Genomic DNA, 22,325 nt, shown 5'->3' with positions numbered 1-22,325 from the left:
GTCCCTGGAATTCTCTAGACAAGAATATTGGAGTGGGTTGCCATGTCCTCCTCCAGGGAATCTTCCCAATTCAGGAATTGAACCTGGGTCTCTTGTATTGCAGGCAGATTCTTTACCATCTAAGCCACCATGGAAGCCCAATGTCATCTAACACAAAGCCTATTTTATAATAAAGCGTTGACTGTCTCGTGTAATGTATTGTCCCAGGTGGCACTCATGGTAAAGAACCTGGCTACCAATGCAGGAGACAGAAGAGACACAGGTTCAATCCCTGGGTCAGGAGGATCCCCTGGAGAAGGGCATGGCAATCACTCCAGTATTCTCGCCTGGAGAATCCCATGGACAGAGGAGCCTGGAGGGCTGCAGTCCATGGATTGCAAAGAGCTGGACACGACTAAAGCAACTTAGCAGATCTCATGTAATGTATTGGACGCTGCACTGAAAGTGAAAAGCAGAATGGTTATCTGGGTACAGAGTGGTGGTAAGCATATCGGTTATTGACCCTTGTGATCACTGGGCTGACCAGGAGCCCAGGCTCACTGCCACTGTCCAGCATCACAGGAGAGTATTGTACAACAGCACTGAGTACTATTAAAAAAAAACTTTTTTAATGGGTCTTGTTCTTAGCAGGTGACGAGGAGTCTCTTTGACCAAACTCTAGTCAGGCTTCTCTAAGCTCTTTTTCACCCACTCCAGTGTTCTTGCCTGGAGAATCCCAGGGACGGGGGAGCCTGGTGGGCTGCCGTCTATGGGGTCGCACAAAGTCGGACACGACTGAAGTGACTTAACAGCAGCAGCAGCAAGCTCTTTTTTTTTTCCACCTAGGCGAAGTCTGTGGGTATGACCTCAGGAACCCAATTTTAGCAGGAAACTTGTCAAGTCACTTTATCGAGAATCCTCCACCCTTGGTATTTGATCACCTTTAATACCTAACCAAGGGCTTTCCTCATAGCTCAGTCGGTAAAGAATCTGCCTGCAATGCAGAAGACCCAGGTTCAATTCCTGGGTCAGGAAGATCCCCTGGAGAAGGGCATGGCAACCCACTCCAGTGTTCTTGGCCTGGAGAATCCCATGGACAGAGGAGCCTGGCAGGCTACAGTCCATAGGGTCTCAAGAGTTGGACACGACTTCGCAACTAAACCACCTACCAATACCTAACCAAATCCCTCATGTCTCATCACCTGGCCAGCCTTCAGCAAGAATTTTGTTAGGTCAGTTCAGCAAAGAGGCAACCTACCCCACTTAGTAATTTTCTCTCTACCAGTGACAACCACCTCCTCCCACCACCACCACCACCACCATTGCTTAGCCATTCATCCTAATATTGCCCAGTAACTTCCAGGAGAGGGAGCTTCCCTCCTCTTGACTCTGAAAGTTCCAGAGTCTCAGTCCACACCGCTGTAGGAGTGATGGGGAAAACAAAGCTCTTAGACCAGTGATTATGTGGAGAGAAAAAGTGCATTAAGAAAAGTGGACAGGGACATCCCTGGTGGTTCAGTGGTTAAGAATCTGCCTTGTAGTACAGGGACATCCATTTGATCCCTGGTTGGGTAACTAAGATCCGACATGCTGCAGAGCAACTGAGGCCAAGTGCAGAAGTTAGAGAAGCCCATACACCACAATGGGGACACAGTACAGTCGAAACTTTAAAAAAAATTTTTTTTAAATTTTTTTAAAAAAGAAAAGTGGACATTTAGCTTTGAAATGGCATTTATTTTCTTAGGGCATAACACTGTGTGATTAAACAGCAAGAGAAAATGGAAATGTTTGCTTAAAATATACTACTAAAATTAAACGCATACGAATTTTGAAAGAGTGTGGGTATAAGAGAACTTGAACCGTACACGTGTCTGGCCGTCTGGGTGCCCTTTTGCCGGAATGAGAGGCTCTGCCATCTGTTCAGCCGGAGGAATGAGAAGAGCCCTCAGGACTGGAGGCTGTTGCTGGCTCTGACCCCAGCAGCTCACCTCACTACTGGGCCCCAGTTCCAGCGACTGAAAGTCTAGGATGGCTTTCGTGGCCCTTCGGGGTCTTTCCCATGTCTGTATTCTGTGAGACCTTAAATTCGGGCGCCCAGTAGATTTTGAATTGGTGATGACGAGGGGACCCTGGGCATCCTAACCCCCTGCAGGACCACAGGTGTCTGCTGGGGCAAGGAAGGCATGCTGTATGTCCTGCACTCCGGAGTTTGGTGTCTGTGCCATTACTTTCTCCCTCCTCACCCCTGTGAATTTCAGAAATTAACCCAAATATGCTGAAAGGGGAGTTTACAGTTGGAGCAAGAAATTCAAAAATCCACAAAGGAGTGCTTAAAGGAGGTATTGTTAAAGGAAATTAAAGAAGATATTTTATGGTAGTGATGAGTGATTCACCTCTCACACAGACCAGTTAATTGTCCTTTAAAACTGATAGATGGTTTCAGGGATCTAGTGGTCAGTTCTGTAGTCATCCACAGCTGAGTTCAGCAACAGCTATACATAGATATTCAAGAAATTAGTACAAGAGGAACTTATAAGAATAAAGAAAAGGTAAAAATTAATGAGATAGAATTGTTAGAACTGAGAATTAGAACATAGAATTAGCATTGTGGTTGATCAAGGAAAATAGTCTCATGGATAATATTCTCATGAATTTTTCACTTCATTTAGACCTGGAATTTCTAACACAGCACATTGCTCCAATCCTTGGGAGGCTCCGGCATACCCTGATCTTCAGAACTCTGCTTATGATTGTTTTCTTCCAAGGTCAACAGTATTTGAGTTATGTATTTGAGTAACTGCAACAACTTACTCTTAGCCTTTGAAGTCTAAAACTTTAGGTCCTGTGTGGAATACTGAAGGATTGTCTTGAGTTGCAACATGCCTGTATCACAAAATAGCTAATACCCCTCAAAGAAAGTAGACAATATTTGCTTCCACTCTTCATTATACTCTAGAAATTACTTCAGAGACTTGTGAACGTTAAGTGTACATTGAATATAGAGATATTGCTGGGATTAGCTATGACTAATCCTGTGACAATGGAACACATATTTTAAAAAGTGTACCATTTTACATATATACAGTGGAATATTACTCAGCTATTTAAAAACTTCATTTGAATCAGTTCTAATGAGGTGGATGAAACTTGAGCCTATTATATAGAATGAAGTAAGTCAGAAAAGAAGAGCACCAATACAGTATATTAATGCATATATATGGAATTTAGAAAGACAGTAACGACGACCCTGTATGTGAGACAGCAAAAGAAACGCAGATATGAAGAATAGACTTTTGGACTCTGTGGGAGAACGCGAGGGTGGGGTGATTTGAGAGAATAGCAGTGAAACATGTATATTACCATATGTGAAATAGATCACCAGTCCAAGTTCAATGCATGAAACAGGGCGCTCAAAGCCAGTGCACTGGGACAACCCAGAGGGATGGGATGGGGAGGGAGGTGGGAAAGGGGTTCGGGATGGGGGACACATGTACACACGTGGCTAACTCATGTCAATGTATGGCAGAGACCACCACAATATTGTAGGGTAATTAGCCTCCAATTAGAATAAATTAATTAATTTTAAAAATAAATAAATACTAAAAAAAAGTGTACCATTTTGTTTTTATTTTTAAAATTAATTTGTATTGGACTATAGTTGGTTTACAATGTTATGTTAGTTTCAGGTGTACAGCAAGGTGAATCAGTTACACATGTATCCACTCTTTTTTAGATTATTTTCCTATACAGATCATTACAAAGCACTGAGTTGCGTTCCCTGTGCTATGCAGTGGGTTATTAGTTATCTATTTCACATATAGCAGTGCGTATATCAGGCTTCCCAGGTGGTGCTCGTGGTAAAGAACCTGCCTGCCAACGCCGGAGACGAAAGAGACGTGGGTTTGATTCCTGGGTCGGGAAGATCCCCTGGAGGAGGGCACAGCAACCCGCTTCAGTATTCTTGCCTGGAGAATCCTATGGACAGAGGAGCCTGGCGGCCTACAGTCCATAGTCTCACAGAGTCAGGCACACCTGAAGTGACCGGGCAGGCACGCACGCGTGCTCACAGTGTGTATGTGTCAGTCCTGAGTGCCCCGTTTATCCCTTCCCCCTTCCCCTTGGGTAACTATAGCTTGTTTTCTACATCTGTGACTATTTCTGTTTTGTGAATAAGTTCATTCATACAATTTTTTAGATTTTTGTATATAAGTGAGATCATATGATACTTGTCTCTCTGACGTACTTCGCTCACTGTGACAATCTTTAGGTCCATCCATCTTGCTGCAAATGGCATTATTTCATTATTTTGTATGGCTGAGTAATACTCCATTGTATGTATGTACCACATCTACTTTACTCATTCATCTGTAGATGACATTGAGGTCATGTCCTAAAAGTGGTTGTTTACATGGCTATTGTAAATAGGGCTGCAGTGAACACTGGGTGCATTCATCTAAGGAAAATATATTGTTTCTTAATAATTAGATCTTACTTATGGCTTTACTTTGCCAACCAGGAAAAGAAATGGTTTCAAGATTCTGTGCAAAGCTTTCAGGTTACATTTCTAAAGGGATCTCAGTGTTTTGCCCAGCTCTTTTGAAAGCAGGATTAAGTAATTTTTGTCCTGCTCTTAAAAGTTATAGTGAATGAGGGTACCTGGTGATTGATGACCTGTGTATGATAATGGGGGCTTCCCAGGTGGCGCTGGTGGTAAAGAACCCATCTGCCAATGCAGGAGATGTAAGAGACATGGGTTCCTTTCCTGGGTCATGAAGATCCCCTGGAGGAAGGTATAGCAACCCACTCCAGTATTCTTGCCTGGAGAATCCCATGGACAGAGCAGCGTGGCAGGCTACAGTCCATGAGGTAGGTCACAAAGAGTCAGACACGACTGAAGCGACTTGGCATGCTCACATTCACGTGATGAGGGGCCAAGCTATCAAAACATCTCAGGCCAACAGCTCAGCCACATCCCAGTGTCAGGCTGCTCCCAGATGACAGAGGGAGGTCCCTCTGAAGAAAACTTGTTGCCCAAAGGAACTCACAGGCTCTTGTTTGCTTACTTCTGAGTTAAGAAATCTAGATGACCCAAAGGAAGATTTTCTTGCAAAACAATAGCGCTCCAAACACAACTGTTGATCAGTATCTCCCCCTCACCCACACCCCCAACCCTTTTGTGTGTGTGTGTGTGTGTGTGAGAAGTGATCTTTTTGCTGAGTGGCTAAGTGTTTCCAGAACAAACAAGCCTCTGGGCTCTTGCAGTCCTGCCCATCTGCTCTCCGCCCTCCAGCCCCTCCTGCGAGTTGGAGATCTGATAGCCCAAGCTGAAGTTTGAAGCTCCCGGTGGCCACGCCGCCCTTCGGAGGGGTGCCTTGTCAATGCCAGGAAAAAAAACAGGAAAGAGAAAGGGTAGGCTGGCTTCGGTGAAGTCATCCCAGTAAAGGTTAATAGCTGGGCGGTGACACCTCCTCACAGGACTGGAGCGAAAATGCTGGGCAGCCAGGCAGCGCTTTGCTCCCAGCTGCCTGTCACGGTCCCGGGAGTAAGAGGTGACCTGTTTATATTTAGAAGGGGACAGTCCTAATAACCCGGCTCCCAGCTTCATTCAAGGCAGGCCGGCGCTTCGGAAGTTTGTAAACACCTACTTTCTGAGTAGGGGAGGAGTGCTTTTCTCCAAAAAGGAAAGAACTTCACTACCGGGTTTTTTCCCCCTCCTGATAATCATCATCAGTGCGGAGAAGAAACTGCTATAGCACAGAAGGGCTGCAGCTTTCTCCACTTGGTTATTATTTTTTTAAAGGGCAGAAATGCCTGAAGGTGAAGACTTTGGACCAGGCAAAAGGTAATAATGATCTGTATTTACTTTTTCCTTGAGTCTATTTCCTTTGCCAGTTATCTTTTTTAAAAAAATTATGACTAATTTAAAAGGTAGTTGAAATTAAAATTTAAAAAGGAGTGCAAACCCTTTAGTTCCAGAAAGGGAATTTTCTTTAGCACGAGGAGAGAAACCTAAAATTAACAGATATACCCTTAGAAACATATGCCAATAAGCGCTTTTCTTGAACGAGGAAGAGACAGCCTGAAATTATCAAAAAGTGCTTCGACCTACACCCCGTAAAGTCTACTTGGGGTTTTTTGATGTTTCATTTTTAACTTTAGGTGGTAGTTGTTAGAAATTTAAGCTAGTGAGCATTTTAGTTGTTAGAAATTTAAGCTAGTGAACATTTTGCAAAAACGCTTGGATTTTAAAGACTTGTTGAACATTTCTAAAAGTTAACTATTAGACCAATATACCCATTTTTATATTAAACACTTTTTTTTTAAACTTCAGTTCTTGTCTTTGAAAATATGATCCCTGGGGCCCCCATATGCAGTACATTAACCAAATACTTTATTAATACCTGGCTCTAAGAAGGGGTATAGGGACGGGAAAGGAAGCAGGCAGTTATTCCTATTAATATGAACATAACTTATGTCCATACTGGAAGTTTCCACTTCTAGCCCCACTGCACTGTTAACAAAATCTGTGTGAATTGGTGTCGTTGGAATTCTGATTCAGGTCATTGAAATTCATATGTGAAAAAGTAGAAAGAAACTTGTTTTAAAAAAGGACAAGAGATTATTGCCAATCGTCAAAGAAAGTGGAAACTGGTGAATCTCTAGGAATAAGAATAACACAGTATTTTTTTTATCATTGTATGAGCATCCCTTTTCAGCCATAGTTGTATGATTGTGTGTGTGTGTGTGTGTGTACTATAATGTAGCTATAATCATGTCCTTAAAAGCTACTTTTGTCTTTAGTTTTCATTTTCTTCCAGATTCCTTCCCAGTCCCTAAGAGGGGACATGAAATTCACATTTAATTGCCTATTAAAAGAGATTTCTATATAAAATGAGACATCAAATCAAGTGCTTGAAGATGACAGTTATACACGTGCCTAGATTTAGGACACAGACTAATTGATTAAATAGTTAAGAAAATATTTCCAGAGACATTTAAATGTCAGTTTTGGTTTGAGATGATGGGTGATCTACCAGGATTGTATGTGTCCCCCTTATGACATTTTAATATTTCTGAACGCAGGACTTCCCTTTTTTACTTTACATCATGGCATTCCTAATGACTCTGCATAAATTTTTGCATAGAACAGGCATTTTTAATGAATACTTGTGAATGGAATGTATTTATAAACCATTTGAACACTGGCAAGAAGTATCTAGGGGGCCTGATCATTTCAGAGACTGAAGGGAGAGTCTTGGCAGAAATGTAATAAAGTTTGCCTTAATGAAATGTTACATTCCCACAATTAAATTAAATCACAATTAATTGTGGCTAATTATAAATACTTTGAACTCGCAGTTTATGATATAAACTAAACAAACTTAAGTTTTTTTCTGAGAGTGTGTTACTGGTTACAGGGTAAACAGGCAAGAAGGGGAACCCTGAATACACAGTGCATGTATATCTATTAATAATAATTATTCCCAAAGACCAATAACTTGTGGAAAGTAGAAAACACCCTCACACTGCTCTGAAGTCGTGTACCCCTGCCTCTCCTTGTTTATTCTGCTGACATACTCTCAGCAGTTGGTGGTTTCTATAGAATATACTTTGCTTTGCCTCGTATGGTTTGGTTCTACTGTATCTGTGCAAGAGAGTTAGAAAGGGCACCCCAGACAGAGGGGATGTTTAGAGCCCGGCAAGAAGTGAAATATTATACGAGAGGGAATTTTACTCTTGCTAAATTTGAGATGGAATGTCATTGGACATGCCCTTTGGTGTCACTCCTGAAAGAGATGACTATTGTAAGTCTTGAATCTGCTGATAAAATGTGCTGTTGGAGCTTGATTGTGGCAGGTTCTGGGTGAGTCCCACATTTAGGGCTCCTTCGTGTTACTTTAGTCCCATTTTGGAATTTGCTGAATGGCTCTGTAGCTGGCAGTGAGGCAGCCCTGAATTCCATCAGTGGAAAGCAAGCGAGGGGAGACTTCGTGAGGGTATCCGGATGCACACTTAGGGCACCGCACGGGCAGACTGCTGTGTGGCTGTGGTCCAGCGGGCCCGACGCGCCGTCAAACATTCACCAGTGGATTTCACGTGATCACAGCCACCGGTGGGCTGGGGAGGCAGGGGAGAGACCCTCCTCCTGGCCATTTATCTCGCTGCGTCGCCAGTCATAAGCCCTCTTGGTAAAAACCTCCAAAGACTCCACGCCAGTTTCAAGGTCAGGAGATGAGGGGAGAGGGTGTGAGAGAAGGCCATTCCGATGCTGGGTGGGGAAGGCAGAAAGCCAGGCGTCTGTGCCAAAGGAGAAGGAAGGGAGGGCCACAGCTGGGGAGGCACACTGGATCAAGAAATGCCAGGAGAGTCCTCCTTGCTCCAGGCGCTGGGCACTGCGTGGTCCCTTATCCTACCTCTCACCTCATTTGGGGCCCCACCTGGAGGTAGCAGGCGGGCCCTGGGGTGTCTTCAATAGCCCAGTGAGGTGTGTGTGTGGGGAGGGGATGTGTGTGGATGGGAGAACCGGTTTTCTGTTTTTCTGTTCCAACTGCCTCGAAGGGTGTGGACCCCAGGCCACCCAGACTGAGTTCCGAGTGTGTTTTATCACAGAAGCCCTTCCACAAGAGATCATTCTGTCCACACGTCCCCTGGTTCACTTGGGGCATGTTTAATCAAGCTGCATTCTAATCTGGTGGCCGTGCGCCAGGTATGATGGTTTGAGCCTCTGCTTTCATGGAGCACACAGTCTGAATGGGGGTGAGACTTCACACGTTAAAAAAATCAGTAAAAAAAATACTTCTGATAATAAGGGTTAGAATAAAATATAAGAATGGTCCTATGGGAGATGACCTGGTGGGCGTGTGGGGTGAGAGAGTCTTTAAGCAGGCCTATCTGACAAAGTGCCCTTTTGGGGCTGAGATGTGAAGGGGTGGTCATGTTGGGGTGTCAGGTCCCCAGGAAGGAGACCCAGCTCGGGTCAAGATCCTGAGTGTGTGTGTGCTCAGTTGTTAAGTCATGGCTGACTCTTTGCAACCTGACAGACTGCAGCAGGCCAGGCTCCTCTGTCCCTGGGATTTCCCAGGCAAGAAAACTGGAGTGGGTTGCCATTTCCTCCTCCAGAGGACCTTCCTGACCCAGGAACTGAACCTGCATCTCCTGCATCGGCAGGTGAATTCTTTACCACTGAGCCTCCTGGGAAGCCCAACACCCGTTAGAAGCAGACAGACGGGAAAAGAGAGCAGTGACTAGGAGAGAGGGTTGGCCAAGTCCGCAGCACCTCTGAGGCCTCGGCAGGGGCTTGGATGGTCCTCAAGGGCATGAGAAGGTAGGGAAGGGTCTGAGGCAAGGGGCCGGGGGGCCTCCTAAATACTCGAGAGATGTCATGAGGTGATACGTGCTTTCATGAATTGATCTCAGGACCTTAACACGGTTTCTAATTTCTCATAGAAATATGGATTCTGAAGGTAAAAATGCTGATTTTAAGAACAAATCTGAGTTTATAAGTTGGAATGAGAAAAGCCTCACAAAGAAGTCTGACCAGTACCCCCTGCCCACCCCAACACACACACAGCTCAAGCTTTGTGTTGAGATGGGTTCCCTGAGCAAGTATATTTCAGCGTTCTCAAGGCTGCCAAAGTCCTTGTGCTGCCTGCCATTTGGTTTTGAAATAAGTAGAGAGAGGTGAAGTTAAAAAATAAAGGTCACACAGCCATTAAGTGAAGGAGCTGCTGTGTGAAGGCAGGCAGCTGCCTCCTGAGTCTGTCCAGACACATGCATAGTTATATGGTGGTGACCCACAGCATGGGCTGGACACTTAGAAAGGCCAGTGTGGTCAGCACACTCGGAGAAAGGAGAAAGGTGGCTGGAGGTGGGAGGGGGAGGTGTATAGGATCCCCTCATTGGGCCTTGTAGTCAGTGGTGTGTTGGTAAACGTTCAACAACCTGCTCTCTGTTCTTTAGCATTTGTTGATTCCCGTGGTGTAAATATAACCACTGTGGTCAATTTCAAACCACCCCCATGCAGTCAGTGAAAGTGGGGTTCAAAGGAGATTGGAAAAACTGGTTCTTGCAAACCTGCAAGGGTCAGCCGCAATGTACAAGTGGTGCGCGTGAAGTGAGTGAAAGTCCCTCAGTCATGTCCGACTCCTTGCGATCCCTTGGACTACACAGTCCATGGACTTCTCCAGGCCTTTCCCTTCTCCAGGGGATCTTCCCAACCCAGGGATCGAACCCGGGTCTCCTGCATTGCAGGCAGATTCTTTACCAGCTGAATCACCAGGGGAGCCCAGAAATACTGGAGTGGGTAGCCTATTCCTTCTCCAGGGGATCTTCCCAACCCAGGAATGGAACCAGGGTCTCCTGCATTGCAGGCAGATTCTTTACTAACTGAGCTGTGAGGGAAGCCCAAGTCAGCCTTCCCTAGTAGTCAGTGGTGCAAAAGTCATTATTTAATTCTATTAAAAACTGCTCCATCTTCATTTATATATCCTCAAGGCATACTAGACATTCAGGAAAGCTTTGTCAAAGGAATGAATGGTTTATTTTCCTTCCACCCTTTGATGCGGTCGTGGAAAATATCTCTCAGGCATAGACAATGTTTACCATTTTCGAAATCCTGCTTTGACCCAGCCGGACTAATATTTAAAATTGATTAAGAGCTTGGAGAACAATGTGATCTGTCCTTGTTGCAAGAGAGCGTGTTTAATGGCCATATCTTTACTCACCAGTTAACAAACCGTTAACTTCCCAAACCCCCAGGGCTCCCCAGTAAGCTTCTGGTAGTCAAGCCCTGTTGAAGCTCATTTCTGTTTCATCAACACAGGGTAACTCATTCTCTGCAATCCTTAAAATGTGATGAAGGTGGCTTTGGTTTCCATTGCCAGAGGAGGGCTGTAGCTGTTGTATGGCGGACCACTGAGAGGGCTGTCCCCAGGCTGCTGCGAGAAGCTGTCCCCAACAGAGGGACTGTCCCCTCGTTCAGGCCACCCTTACTCCCAGCTTTTTGTCTCTTCATGGGCAAATCTGTGTCTGGAGCCACTCGGTGTCTCCTCACTGTAGAAACTGGATTCCCATAGAAGGCATGGGAGGGCACAGGCTCACCTGAGGACCAAAACTCATACACAAGGTTTTCCCACTGAAGATGTTATGACTATTCATTTGGGGAAACCAAAATCGTATTAGAGAAAAATGAATGTAAAAAAAGATTGTAAGAAAAGATCCATCATAATCTTACTACCCTTAAAAAAAAAAAAAAGAGGATTGTTATATGACATTCTGTCTTTTCTAGTACTTCCTTGGACAGGTTTTCTTGGCAAAGTTACAATCATGTACTTTACACACAGTTTTGTATGTTGCCTCTTCCTCTTCTAAGCACCTCTCAATGGCATTAAAGATTTGGGGAACATTTTTTAATGCCTCAAAATACTCTCACCTTTGAATTGCTCCCATTTATTAATATTACTCTGTTGTTCAAGATTATTTTGTCATATATAAATGGGAGAAAGGTATACCACTTTAATTTTTCTCAGGGGAATGCTTAGATCCAGGGCTAAGAAGTCTGAGCTGCCCATTTCCTAAGGCCTGCTTCCAGAAACTGTCCAAGTATCATTCCCACTGTGTCCTGCTGGTCAAGCAGTCAATCCCAGTTTGAAGGGAGAGGACATGAACCCCATTTTTCCTTGGGAAGAATGTCAGTGAATTTGGGGGGGTTTATTTTAAAACTTGTAGACTGGGAAAACTTGTTTACTTACTAATGATTTTTATAAAATGTTATCAGTTGTCATTTGAAAGGATATCAATGGTAAAAATTACAGTCTGGCTCCCTCTTCAGCTTTAAAAAAAAAATGCAGGCTAGTGACATCTAAGGGAATGCTCCAGTGGTCTGGTCTCTTGGTGACTTTTTTATATAGAATAACTTCTTAGTTTGTTGATGCTCACATTTTTACACATAAACACTTAACTATTTTAACTCTTCTGTAGAATGCATACATGGTCTGTGCAATGATGCAAAGCTGTTTCCAGTTCTGGCTGCAAATCCCAATTTCACCAATGACTAGTGAATTTCATTTTGTTATCAATAAAATGGGGATAATAATACTTCCTTTATCAGTTTGTCTTATAGATGAAATATGGTAATCCACATTAAATATTTAGCTTTATAAGTGGCTTATCATAAGCCTTCAAGAAATAGTTAATGATAATAATACTTGCATAAGTTATATACTTCCTTAGGCAATATAGAATAGGTCACTTTTAAGTGAAAACACCTCAACCATCTGTGGTTTCATCCTCGTGAATATTCTGATTGCTGGTCATGATCCGTGCAGAGGCTGTTCAGTGTGTGTAACCCATCCACTCTAGATGGTGGACTCAGCCTTGGGTGTGCACAGAATTGGCCCATTCTTGTATGGTTTGGTCGAGATGGTTGGTTTGGGTAGGGCCATAATGGGGTGTGTGTTCAGTTCACATTGTTTTGATTCTTCCTGGGATTGATGTAACCCACTGTCGTGCCAGTGACCTGTGTTGAGTCAAAGTACTTACTCTTTCTTGAGGAAACAAGGATGTCTGCCCAGTGCATCCAACAGAGAACTGAGTGCCCACAGGAGGGAGTTCAGTGCACTTGTCTAAGTGTGTGTATGGTAGTCGCTCAGTTGTGTCTGACTCTTTGCTATCCTGGATGGCAGCCCACCAGATTCCTCCGTTCATGGGATATCCAGGCAAGAATACTGGAGTGGGTTGCCATGCCCTTCTCCAGGGCATCTTCCTGACCCAGTAATCGAACCCAGGCCTCCTGCACTGCAGGCAGATTCTTTGCGGCCTGAGCCACCAGACAAGCCCACTTGTCTAAGTGGTTTGCTTTAATCTTATGGGCACCATGATTCTTCTAACCAATTTATTTCCATCTCTGATTTAGCCATTTGGGGGTAAATCACAGCTCACTTCTAGGTGGTATGTGGGACCCTCCAGATGTACTTCTGTATGTTCTTCTTCCCCTGGGCTCTTCTAATTTCCTCTCCCATCAGGCGTTTTAGTCTTGTTCCTTTGTAGGGCCACAGGCCCCATGGCTGCAGGGGTAGTATTCAAGGCATCCAGCTGAGAGAGTCAGTGGAGGTGGGGGCCACTGCCGTCCATCCTGGGTTCCATCCCCAAGCCCTGTGCCCTGGAGTGACGCTTCATCTCCTGGAAAAGGTGCACCATTTTGTACAAATACAGCCTGTGGACTAACAGGCTCTGCTCCTTGAGCTGTTTATTTATCCCTCGTTCACTATGTATTTTTATAAGCGACCTCAAATCCTTTCTAGACCAGAGTGAGAAAAAGTAATTACCAAGGGAACAACCTCTGCCACACACGAAGATGCTGTGAAGGGTTAAGGGCAGGAGGAGAAGGGGACGACAGAGATGGTTGGATGGCATCACCGACTCAGTGGACATGAGTTTGAGCAAACTCCGGGAGATAGCAAAGGACAGGGAAGCCTGGCGTGCTGCAGTTCATGGAGTCGCAAAGAGTCGGACACAACAACAACAACAGCAACATGTATAAAGAAACAGAAAATGAAGTGTGCCACTCACCTAGTTTTAAACTTTAGACAAGGGGACAAAAAAGATTCAGTACTGGAGAAGGTCAGTTATAGGTTGAAGTTAAGGGGAAAGAAATTCAGTGCCTCAATTTTGTGTTTGAGAAAATAGGGCATCCACTTACAGTCTTTTAAAGGAAGGTTGCTTTGAAAATCAGAAGTTTTCTTCAGCGATTACATTGCTCTTTCAAATAAAATCAAGGAGTTTCAGTTGGTTTCTGGGGCTGGTTGGCCACATCACAGCCTAGTAAGAGTGTATAATAAGAACCAGCCCAAAGTCAGAGGAAGGACCTTCAGGCAGAAGTGAGTTAAAACTCTGTTGATGTTTCTCCCGCTGTTCTTGTGAAACTACCGTGAACTCTGAATAGGAAAATAAAAGTGGCCTCCTTAAGGAGTCCTGGCTTCCGGTTCTTCAGCCAGAGTGACCGCATCTCATCCCATGTTTTGTGAGTGAGATGATCAGTTAGGAGGATTCTACCTGAGCCGTTCCTCCGTGCATTTTTTTTCTAATTTCTCTCTCATCCTCTCCTGCATCCGTTCTGTCTCTAATCTCTTTTCCCTGGTGCCTTCAACACAGGAACTACCTTCTCACTCATGGTACTCACCCACCTCTTCGTCCCCAACTGCCAAAAGCCTGGATGTAGCAACACATGGCCGTACATCTAGGTCACACACTGTCCTGTTGCAGACGTTGGGAAACAGTGGGGTGGGGAGTGTCCTGGCTGTTCCCAGAAGGCACACAGAAGCTCAGTGCTCAGGAGGACACACGTGGGACCCTTAGAAGGAGGCTCCCATGAGCCCTCCAGGCAGAACACGCTCCCCTACCTGCTGCCCCCCACCACACACACACCCCACAACCTCATTTCTGCAGGGTTGCCCTGCCCTGGGCGTGACTGTCACCCAGTGGCACAGTGCCACAGAGGGCTATTAAAGATGCTACTCTGTGGATTCAGCAGCGTCTCGAGAGGGATCACCAGCCCACATGGTCTTCCTTGGAAGGGGAGATACGGAACGAGGTGAGAGAAGGGCTGAGGCCCCCACCTGCCTGCTCTTCTCCGTAACGCTGATTTATGACGGGTTGGTGCGTTTCCAGGGTGGAGACTGGCTCCCCAGAGCTGGGCAGACACCCACTTGCGGTGGTGCATCAGAGGCGTCAGCTTGTAATTACCAGCAAGATGCAGCCTCTTTGCTCGCTGTAAACTGAATGAGCAGCCATGCACCAGTATTATCCGTGACTCAGGAAGGAACATCTTCTGGTCGGTGTTTTAGTTGAACTCTAAGCAAGTGTTTTATTTTTTAAAGGAAAACAAGCCCATCTGTCAGAGCGTTTTCACATTATGCCTGTAGAAACATGCCTATAGACTCTGTCTTCAGAGAAGAGGTTGCGATTGTTGTTGTTAGTTGCTCAGTCATATCCAACTCTTTGCCACCACATGGACTGTAACCCGCCAGGCTCCTCAGTCCATGGGATTTCCCAGGCAAGAATACTGGAGTGGGTTGCTATTTCCTTCTCTTGGGGATCTTCCCGACCCAGGGATCGAAGTCGTGTTTCCAGCATTGGCAGGCAGATTCTTTACCGCTGAGCCACCAGGGAAGCCCAGAGAAGATGAGGGGATTACAGATGTGTTTCTACATTTTGGGGAATTATTAGCATCTACTACTGGGAGTATTCTGTGCAGAACTCATTAATTATGTGGCATGAACGTGTAGGTCATTCAGTTGCATCCTACTCTTTGCGACCTCATGGACTATAACCCTGCAGGCTCCTCTGTCCATGGTATTCTCCAGGCAACAGTATTGGAGTGGGTTGCCATTCCCTTCTCCAGGGGATCTTCCCGACCCAGAAGTTGAACCCAGGTCTCCTGCATTGTAGCTCCTGCCGTTTGAGCTACCAAGGAAGCCCATTATGTGGCATATGTATGTTTAAACGTGGCTCTCTTCTCTAAGAAATTAACTCAGTGTTTCTCGAGTAACTTGTTACATAAGTAGTAGATAACTTTCCTTCCAAAGTGATTTAAGTGAATATGAATTCTAGATAGTCATAGTTTCCCCACTTTGTAATATGAAAACTTCCCTTTAGAAGTGTGTTTTTTGTATGAAGGAAGACTTGAGACATAGGAGTACACACATCAATAGATTATAAACCTAGACTTAATTGATTTGCTTGCTGAAACAAGAAGAGATTTGCTCAGTAAACTAAGATACGGCCGACATTGGCAGCGACAATAAAGGAAGAAATAGATAATCCCTTTTTTGGGCACTGCAGAGGGGAAAATAGGAGGCGGTTTGTTCCATAAGTGTTGAGGGTTTGGTGGCAAATGACTTCATTCTCTGATGCCAACTCCTATAAACTGGAAATGGTGCCTGGAGCTCTGACAGGATTGTGAGGCCTCACTGGGAAGATTCTAGAAAGAGTATGATGACAAATTAGCATGGTCTGCTGTACTTGGGGAGGGTAGAGTAGTTACGTGTATGAAGCCCACTGCACAAGGGTGAGGAGTATGGGTTGGAGTTGGAGGGGCTGGGGTTTAATCTTTGTTTATTTAGATAAACTTTGAAAGACCCTAAAGTTTTCAGTGATATTTATGGCACCTTGACTTTTCCTCTGCGTTAGATACCAGTGTTCTGAAGCTTAGCAGCTTCACCCAGGGAAAAGTCTGAAGGTCAGATGCCTTTTGCTAAGACCTGGATAAACTTCTGGGGCAAGGACTATTTTAAGATCAGAGGAAATTTTTCTCACTGTAATACTTGACAGGCCAAATCTGGCATTCAACAGCTTCAACCAGTAATATGACAAATTGTGTGCTTATATTTCGTTAGCAAAAGGACTGTTTTGGTGACCACAGGCTTGAGAGGCTGGTGGGCTGGAGCTGGAAAGACCTGGGTTTAGATCCTGAGTGCTGCTGCTTCTTGGTTGTGTCCCCCTTCTCATCTGGAAAATGGGGGCATTTAGTCCACCTTGTCAGATATTTGTGAGGATTAAGGAAAATGTTATCAAGATCCTAATGTAGTTTCTGGGCTTCCCTGGTGGCTCAGAAGTAAAGAATCTGCCTCCCAAGGCAGAAGAGGCAAGAGATGGGGGGTTTGATCCCTGGGTTGGGAAGGTCCCTGGAGGAGAAAATAGTAATCCACTTCAGCATTCTTGCCTGGAGAATTCCATCGACAGAAGAGCCTGGCAGGCTACACTCCATGGGGTCGCAAAGAGTCAGACTCGATTTAGTGGCAACAACATGTAGTTCCTCGCATTTGGTATGTGCACAATAAGTGGAAGGTGTCCTTGGACTAGAAGTCCTTTGAATGGTTCCTGGTTGGCTCGCTGGGCTAATCAGTGATCCCTGTCATAGCAGTACCCAGAAGTTCAGTGAAGCCCTGAGGCCAAATCCACCCGCGGCCTGTTTTTATAAATCAAATTTTCCTGGGAAACACCATGCTCTTCCGTTTGCATGTTGCCCTCGTGCTGTGAAGCAGAGTTGCGTATACAGACTGGCCAGCAGGGCCCAAATATTCGCTCTCTGGCCCTTTCCAGAACACATTTGTCTCCTCTGCTCTAGGGCATAACAGCTTCCACTGTTTGTCTGCATTCTGAGTCGTGTGTTCATTCTCAAATCTCTTAATGGCCATTGCTGTCACTACTGTAATCGCATAATTTTAATTATAAATTATAATAAACTGATGAAGTAAGAGATCAAAAGGAGTATTGTTGTGGGAGAGTCTACTGGCTGTCCCCAAATCCTTGACTTCCTTTCCTTTGGTAATAAGAATCTCAAGTTCCAGCTGGAAGATGGCCACCAGCAATTTAATTACATTTCTTAGGCTCCCATGCAGCCAGACATGGCCATGTGATGACATTCCGGCCAGTGGGACGTGCTTGGAAGCTTCAAATACAACTTACAGGTCGTGATTTCAAAGGGAGAGGGGGTGCCTTCTGCTTCCATCCCATAGACCATGGGATGGTTATGTGATGTTGAGAACATGGAGCAACAAGATGGAAAGAACCTGGGTCTTCAGCATTACAGAGATCTCATGTCAGCCCTGGACCACTGTGCTCTGCTGTCCCTGAGGGAAAACAGAAGTGCTTTCTTGTTTAAATCCCTGTCACTTTGACATTTGACACAAAAGACAAACTTATATCTTAATACATACAGCTGTTTATGAAAATTAAGTTAAATGTATTAGAATCAGTAAGGGCCAGTTACAAAGTAACAATACTATTTTTAAAGAGTGGACAAACAACTAAAAAGGTCCATGGGAAATAGGCATAAAAATTGAGAATGATCCTTTATGTGGGTTGTTTGACTTATTAAATTCTCATTCCTCTGTAAATAAATGAAACAAGAAATTATGGGTAATTCACTAGGATGTGTTTTATGCCAGAACGCCAGTCTTGTTCTAAGCCCTAACTCAACTGGCACATTTATAATTCCCACAGCACATATGCAAACATTAATGTTTACTGGACTGAGTTGACTGACCCACGAATGGACTGCTTGGTTTGTCAGTCTCCAGTCAGCATTCAAGTTCTACCCTGAGCCTAAGGATATTCACGCCAACTGCTCATTAACATGGCTGAGAACTAATCATCTACACGAGCTCAGATAGGGCTTCCCTGGTGGCTCAGTGGAAAGAATCCGCCTGCCTTCCGGGTCCAGGAAGATCCCCTGGAGAAGGAAATGGCAACCCACTCCAGTGACATTGCCTGGAGAATCCCATGGACAGATGAGCCTGAGTCCATGAGGTTGCAAAGTTGGACATGGCTTAGGGACTAAACAATAATAACAACAACTGGAATAGGGAAGTTATCTAATACTGAAAAAGCAGCTTCAAAGTGACCATGGTTTGCAACAGATAAAGATGGGCTGTGTTTGCTCTTTTAAACCCCATGATGAAAATCTGAGATAGGAAGTATAATCAGTTCAGTTCAGTCTCTCAGTTGTGTCTGACTGTTTTCGACCCCATTAAATTGCAGCCCGCCAGGCCTCCCTGTCCATCACCAACTCCTGGAGTTTGCTTAAACTCATCGAGTCAGTGATGCCATCCAGCCGTCTCATCCTCTGTCGTCTCCTTTTCCTCCTGCCCCTAAACCCTCCCAGCATCAGGGTCTTTTCCAATGAGTCAACTCTTTGCATGAGGTGGCCAAAGTACTGGAGTTTCAGCTTCAGCATCAGTCCTTCCAATGAACACCCAGAACTGATCTCATTTAGAATGGACTGGTTGGATCTCCTTGCAGTCCAAGGGACTCTCTCAAGAGTCTTCTCCAACACCACAGTTCAAAAGCATCAATTCTTTGGCGCTCAGCTTTCTTCACAGTCCAACTCTCACATCCATACATGACCACTGGAAAAACCATAGCCTTGACTAGATGGACCTTTGTTGGCAAAGTAATGTCTCTACTTTTAAATATGCTATCTAGGTTGGTCATAACTTTCCTTCCAAGGAGTAAGCGTCTTTTAATTTCATGGCTGCAATCACCATCTGCAGTGATTTTGGAGCCCCCCAAATAAATTCTGACACTGTTTCCATTGTTTCCCCATCTATTTGCAATGAAGTGATGGGACCGGATGCCATGATCTTAGTTTTCTGAATGTTGAGCTTTAAGCCAACTTTTCACTCTCCTCTTTCACTTTCATCAAGAGGCTCTTTAGTTCTTCTTCACTTTCTGCCATAAGGGTGATGTCATCTGCATATCTGAGGTTACTGATATTTCTTCCAGCAATCTTGATTCCAGCTTGTGCTTCTTCCAGCCCAGTGTCTCTCATGATGTACTCTGCATATAAATTAAATAAGCAGGGTGACAATATACAGCCTTGGTGTACTCCTTTTCCCATTTGGAACCAGTCTGTTGTTCCATGTCCAGTTCTAACTGTTGCTTCTTGACCTGCATATAGGTTTCTCAAGAGGCTGGTCAGGTGGTCTGGTATTCCCATCTCTTTCAGAATTTTCCACAGTTTATTGTGATCCACACAGTCAAAGGCTTTGGCATAGTCAATAAAGCAGAAATCAATGTTTTTCTGGAACTCTCTTGCTTTTTCGATGATCCAGTGGATGTTGGCAATTTGATCTCTGGTTCCTCTGCCTTTTCTAAAACCAGCTTGAACATCCAGAATTTGACGGTTCACGCATTGCTGAAACCTGGCTTGGAGAATTTTGAGCATTACTTTACTAGCATATGAGAGGAGTGCAATTGTGCAGTAGTTTGAGCATTCTTTGGCATTGCCTTTCTTTGGGATTGGAATGAAAACTGACCTTTTCCAGTCCTGTGGCCACTGCTGAGTTTTCCAAATTTGCTGGCATATTGAGTGCAGCACTTTCACAGCATCATCTTTAAGGATTTGAAATAGTTCAACTGGAATTCCATCACCTCCACTAGCTTTGTTTGTAGTGATGCTTTCTAAGGCCCACTTAACTTCACATTCCAGGATGTCTGGCTCTATGTGAGTGATCACACCATCATGATTATCTGGGTCGTGAAGATCTTTTTTGTACAGTTCTTCTGTGTATTCTTGCCATCTCTTCTTAATATCTTCTGCTTCTGTTAGGTCCATACCATTTCTATCTTTTATTGAGCCTATCTTTGCATGAAATGTTCCTTTGGTATCTCAGATTTTCTTGAAGAGATCTCTAGTCTTTCCCATTCTGTTGTTTTCCTCTACTTCTTTGCATTGATGGCTGAGAAAGGCTTTCTTCTCTCTCCTTGCTATTCTTTGGAAGTCTGCATTCAGATACTTATATCCTTCCTTTCTCCTTTGCTTTTCGCTTCTCTTCTTTTCACAGCTATTTGTAAGGCCTCCTCAGACAGCCATTTTGCATTTTTGCATTTCTTTTTCTTGGAGATGGTCTTGCTCCCTGTCTCCTGTACAATGTCATGAACCTCAGTCCATAGTTCATCAGGCACTCTATCTATCAGATCTAGTCCCTTAAATCTATTTCTCACTTCCACTGTATAATCATAAGGGATTTGATTTAGGTCATACCTGAATGGTCTAGTGGTTTTCCCTACTTTCTTCAATTTAAGTCTGAGTTTGGCAATAAGGAGTTCATGATCTGAGCCACAGTCAGCTCCCAGTCTTGTTTTTGCTGACTGTGTAGAGCTTATCCATCTTTGGCTGCAAAGAATATAATCAATCTGATTTCGGTGTTGACCATCTGGTGATGTCCATCTGTAGAGTCTTCTCTTGTGTTGTTGGAAGAGGGTGTTTGCTATGACCAGTGCATTCTCTTGGCGGAACTCTATTAGCCTTTGCCCTGCTTCATTCTGTACTCCAAGGCCAAATTTGCCTGTTACTCCAGGTGTTTCTTGACGTCCTACTTTTGCATTCCAGGCCCTTATAATGAAAAGGACATCTTTTTTTTGGGTGTTAGTTCTCTAAAAGGTCTTGTAGGTCTTCATAGAACCATTCAACTTCAGCTTCTTCAGTGTTACTGGTTGAGGCATAGGCTTGGATTACCGTGATATTGAATGGTTTGCCTTGGAAACAAACAGAGATCATTCTGTTGTTTTTGAGATTGCATCCAAATACTGTATTTTGGACTCTTGTTGACTATGATGGCTACTCCATTTCTTCTAAGGGATTCCTGCCCACAGTAGTAGATATAGTGGTCATCTGAGTTAAATTCACCCATTCCAGTCCATTTTAGTTTGCTGATTCCTAGAATGTCGACGTTCACTCTTGCCATCTCCTGTTTGACCACTTCCAATTTGCCTTGATTCATGGACCTGACATTCCAGGTTCCTATGCAATATTGCTCTTTACAGCATTGGACCTTGCTTCTATCACCAGTTACATCCACAGCTGGCTATTGTTTTTGCTTTGGCTCCATCCCTTCATTCTTTCTGGAGTTATTTCTCCACTGATCTCCAGTAGAATATTGGGCACCTACTGACCTGGGGAGTTCCTCTTTCAGTATCCTATCATTTTCCCTTTCATGCTGGCAAGAATGGGGTTCACAAGGCAAGAATACTGAAGTGGTTTGCCATTCCCTTCTCCAGCGGACCACATTCTGTCAGACCTCTCCACCATGACCCGTCCATCTTGGGTGGCCCCACACGCCATGGCTTAGTTTCATTGAGTTAGACAAGGCTGTGGTCTGTGTGATCAGATTGGCTAGTTTTCTGTGAGTATGGTTTCAGTGTGTCTGTCCTCTGATGCCCTCAGGCAACACCTACCATCCTACTTGGGTTTCTCTTACCTTGGATGTGGGGTATCTCTTCATGGCTGCTCCAGCAAAGCGCAGCCGCTGCTTCTTACCTTGGACGAGGGGTATCTCCTCACTGCAGCCCCTCCTGACCTTGAACGTGGAGTAGCTCCTCTCGGCCCTCCTGAGCCCACAAAGCCACTGCTCCTTGGACACATGGTAGCTCCTCTTGGCCACCGCCCCTGACCTCCAGCGTGTGGTAGCTTGTCTTGGCCGCTGCCCCTGATCTCGGGCGTGGGGTAGCTCCTCTCGGCCGCTGCCCCTGACCTCGGGCGTGGGGGCGTGGAGTAACTCTTCTCGGCCGCGCTTCTTCACGGTCTGTCGCAGCTGAGTCGCTTCTGCGCGGGGGAAGTTTAATCACTCCCAGGTAATTAGACCCGGACAGTAAGGAGCACCCATTGCTTCTGGAAAATTTGCCTTTGTCTTCTGACCCTCATCTCTGCCATCTTCTGCTCAATGTTTCCAGTGAAACCAGAGGTCCTGCTTTGACCAGACACAGAATTTTGACTCACGTGTTTTAGCAACTTTGGAAAAGAAAGATAACAAACCAGTGAAGGTTGGAGCCTTGGGCCACCTAGA

At 44.7% G+C, this 22,325-nt stretch overlaps 1 protein-coding gene across 2 annotated transcripts in view; it reads left to right on the top strand.

Annotated features, from left to right (window-relative positions):
• The window catches only part of RETREG1 (reticulophagy regulator 1), a 158,202-nt gene that overhangs the window by 101,873 nt on the left and 34,004 nt on the right, over positions 1–22,325 (top strand). Inside the window, exon 1 of one of the 2 annotated variants that reach the window (XM_086362493.1) lies at positions 5,451–5,821. The exons of the other annotated variant lie outside the window; for it this stretch is intronic. Within the exon in view, the coding sequence (XP_086218619.1) occupies positions 5,787–5,821 (35 nt within the window). The 5' untranslated portion in view covers positions 5,451–5,786. Of the gene's footprint in view, positions 1–5,450; positions 5,822–22,325 lie in introns of those variants that run through there. 2 annotated transcript variants of the gene reach the window in all.

This window comes from Bos grunniens, chromosome 20, assembly GCF_055505025.1.
Source record: "Bos grunniens cultivar Pamir isolate PY7600 chromosome 20, Bosgru_T2T1.0, whole genome shotgun sequence".
Lineage (NCBI taxonomy): Eukaryota > Metazoa > Chordata > Mammalia > Artiodactyla > Bovidae > Bos > Bos grunniens.
Note: the sequence above shows the minus strand (reverse complement) of the source record. Positions and strands in the feature narration are given on the sequence as shown.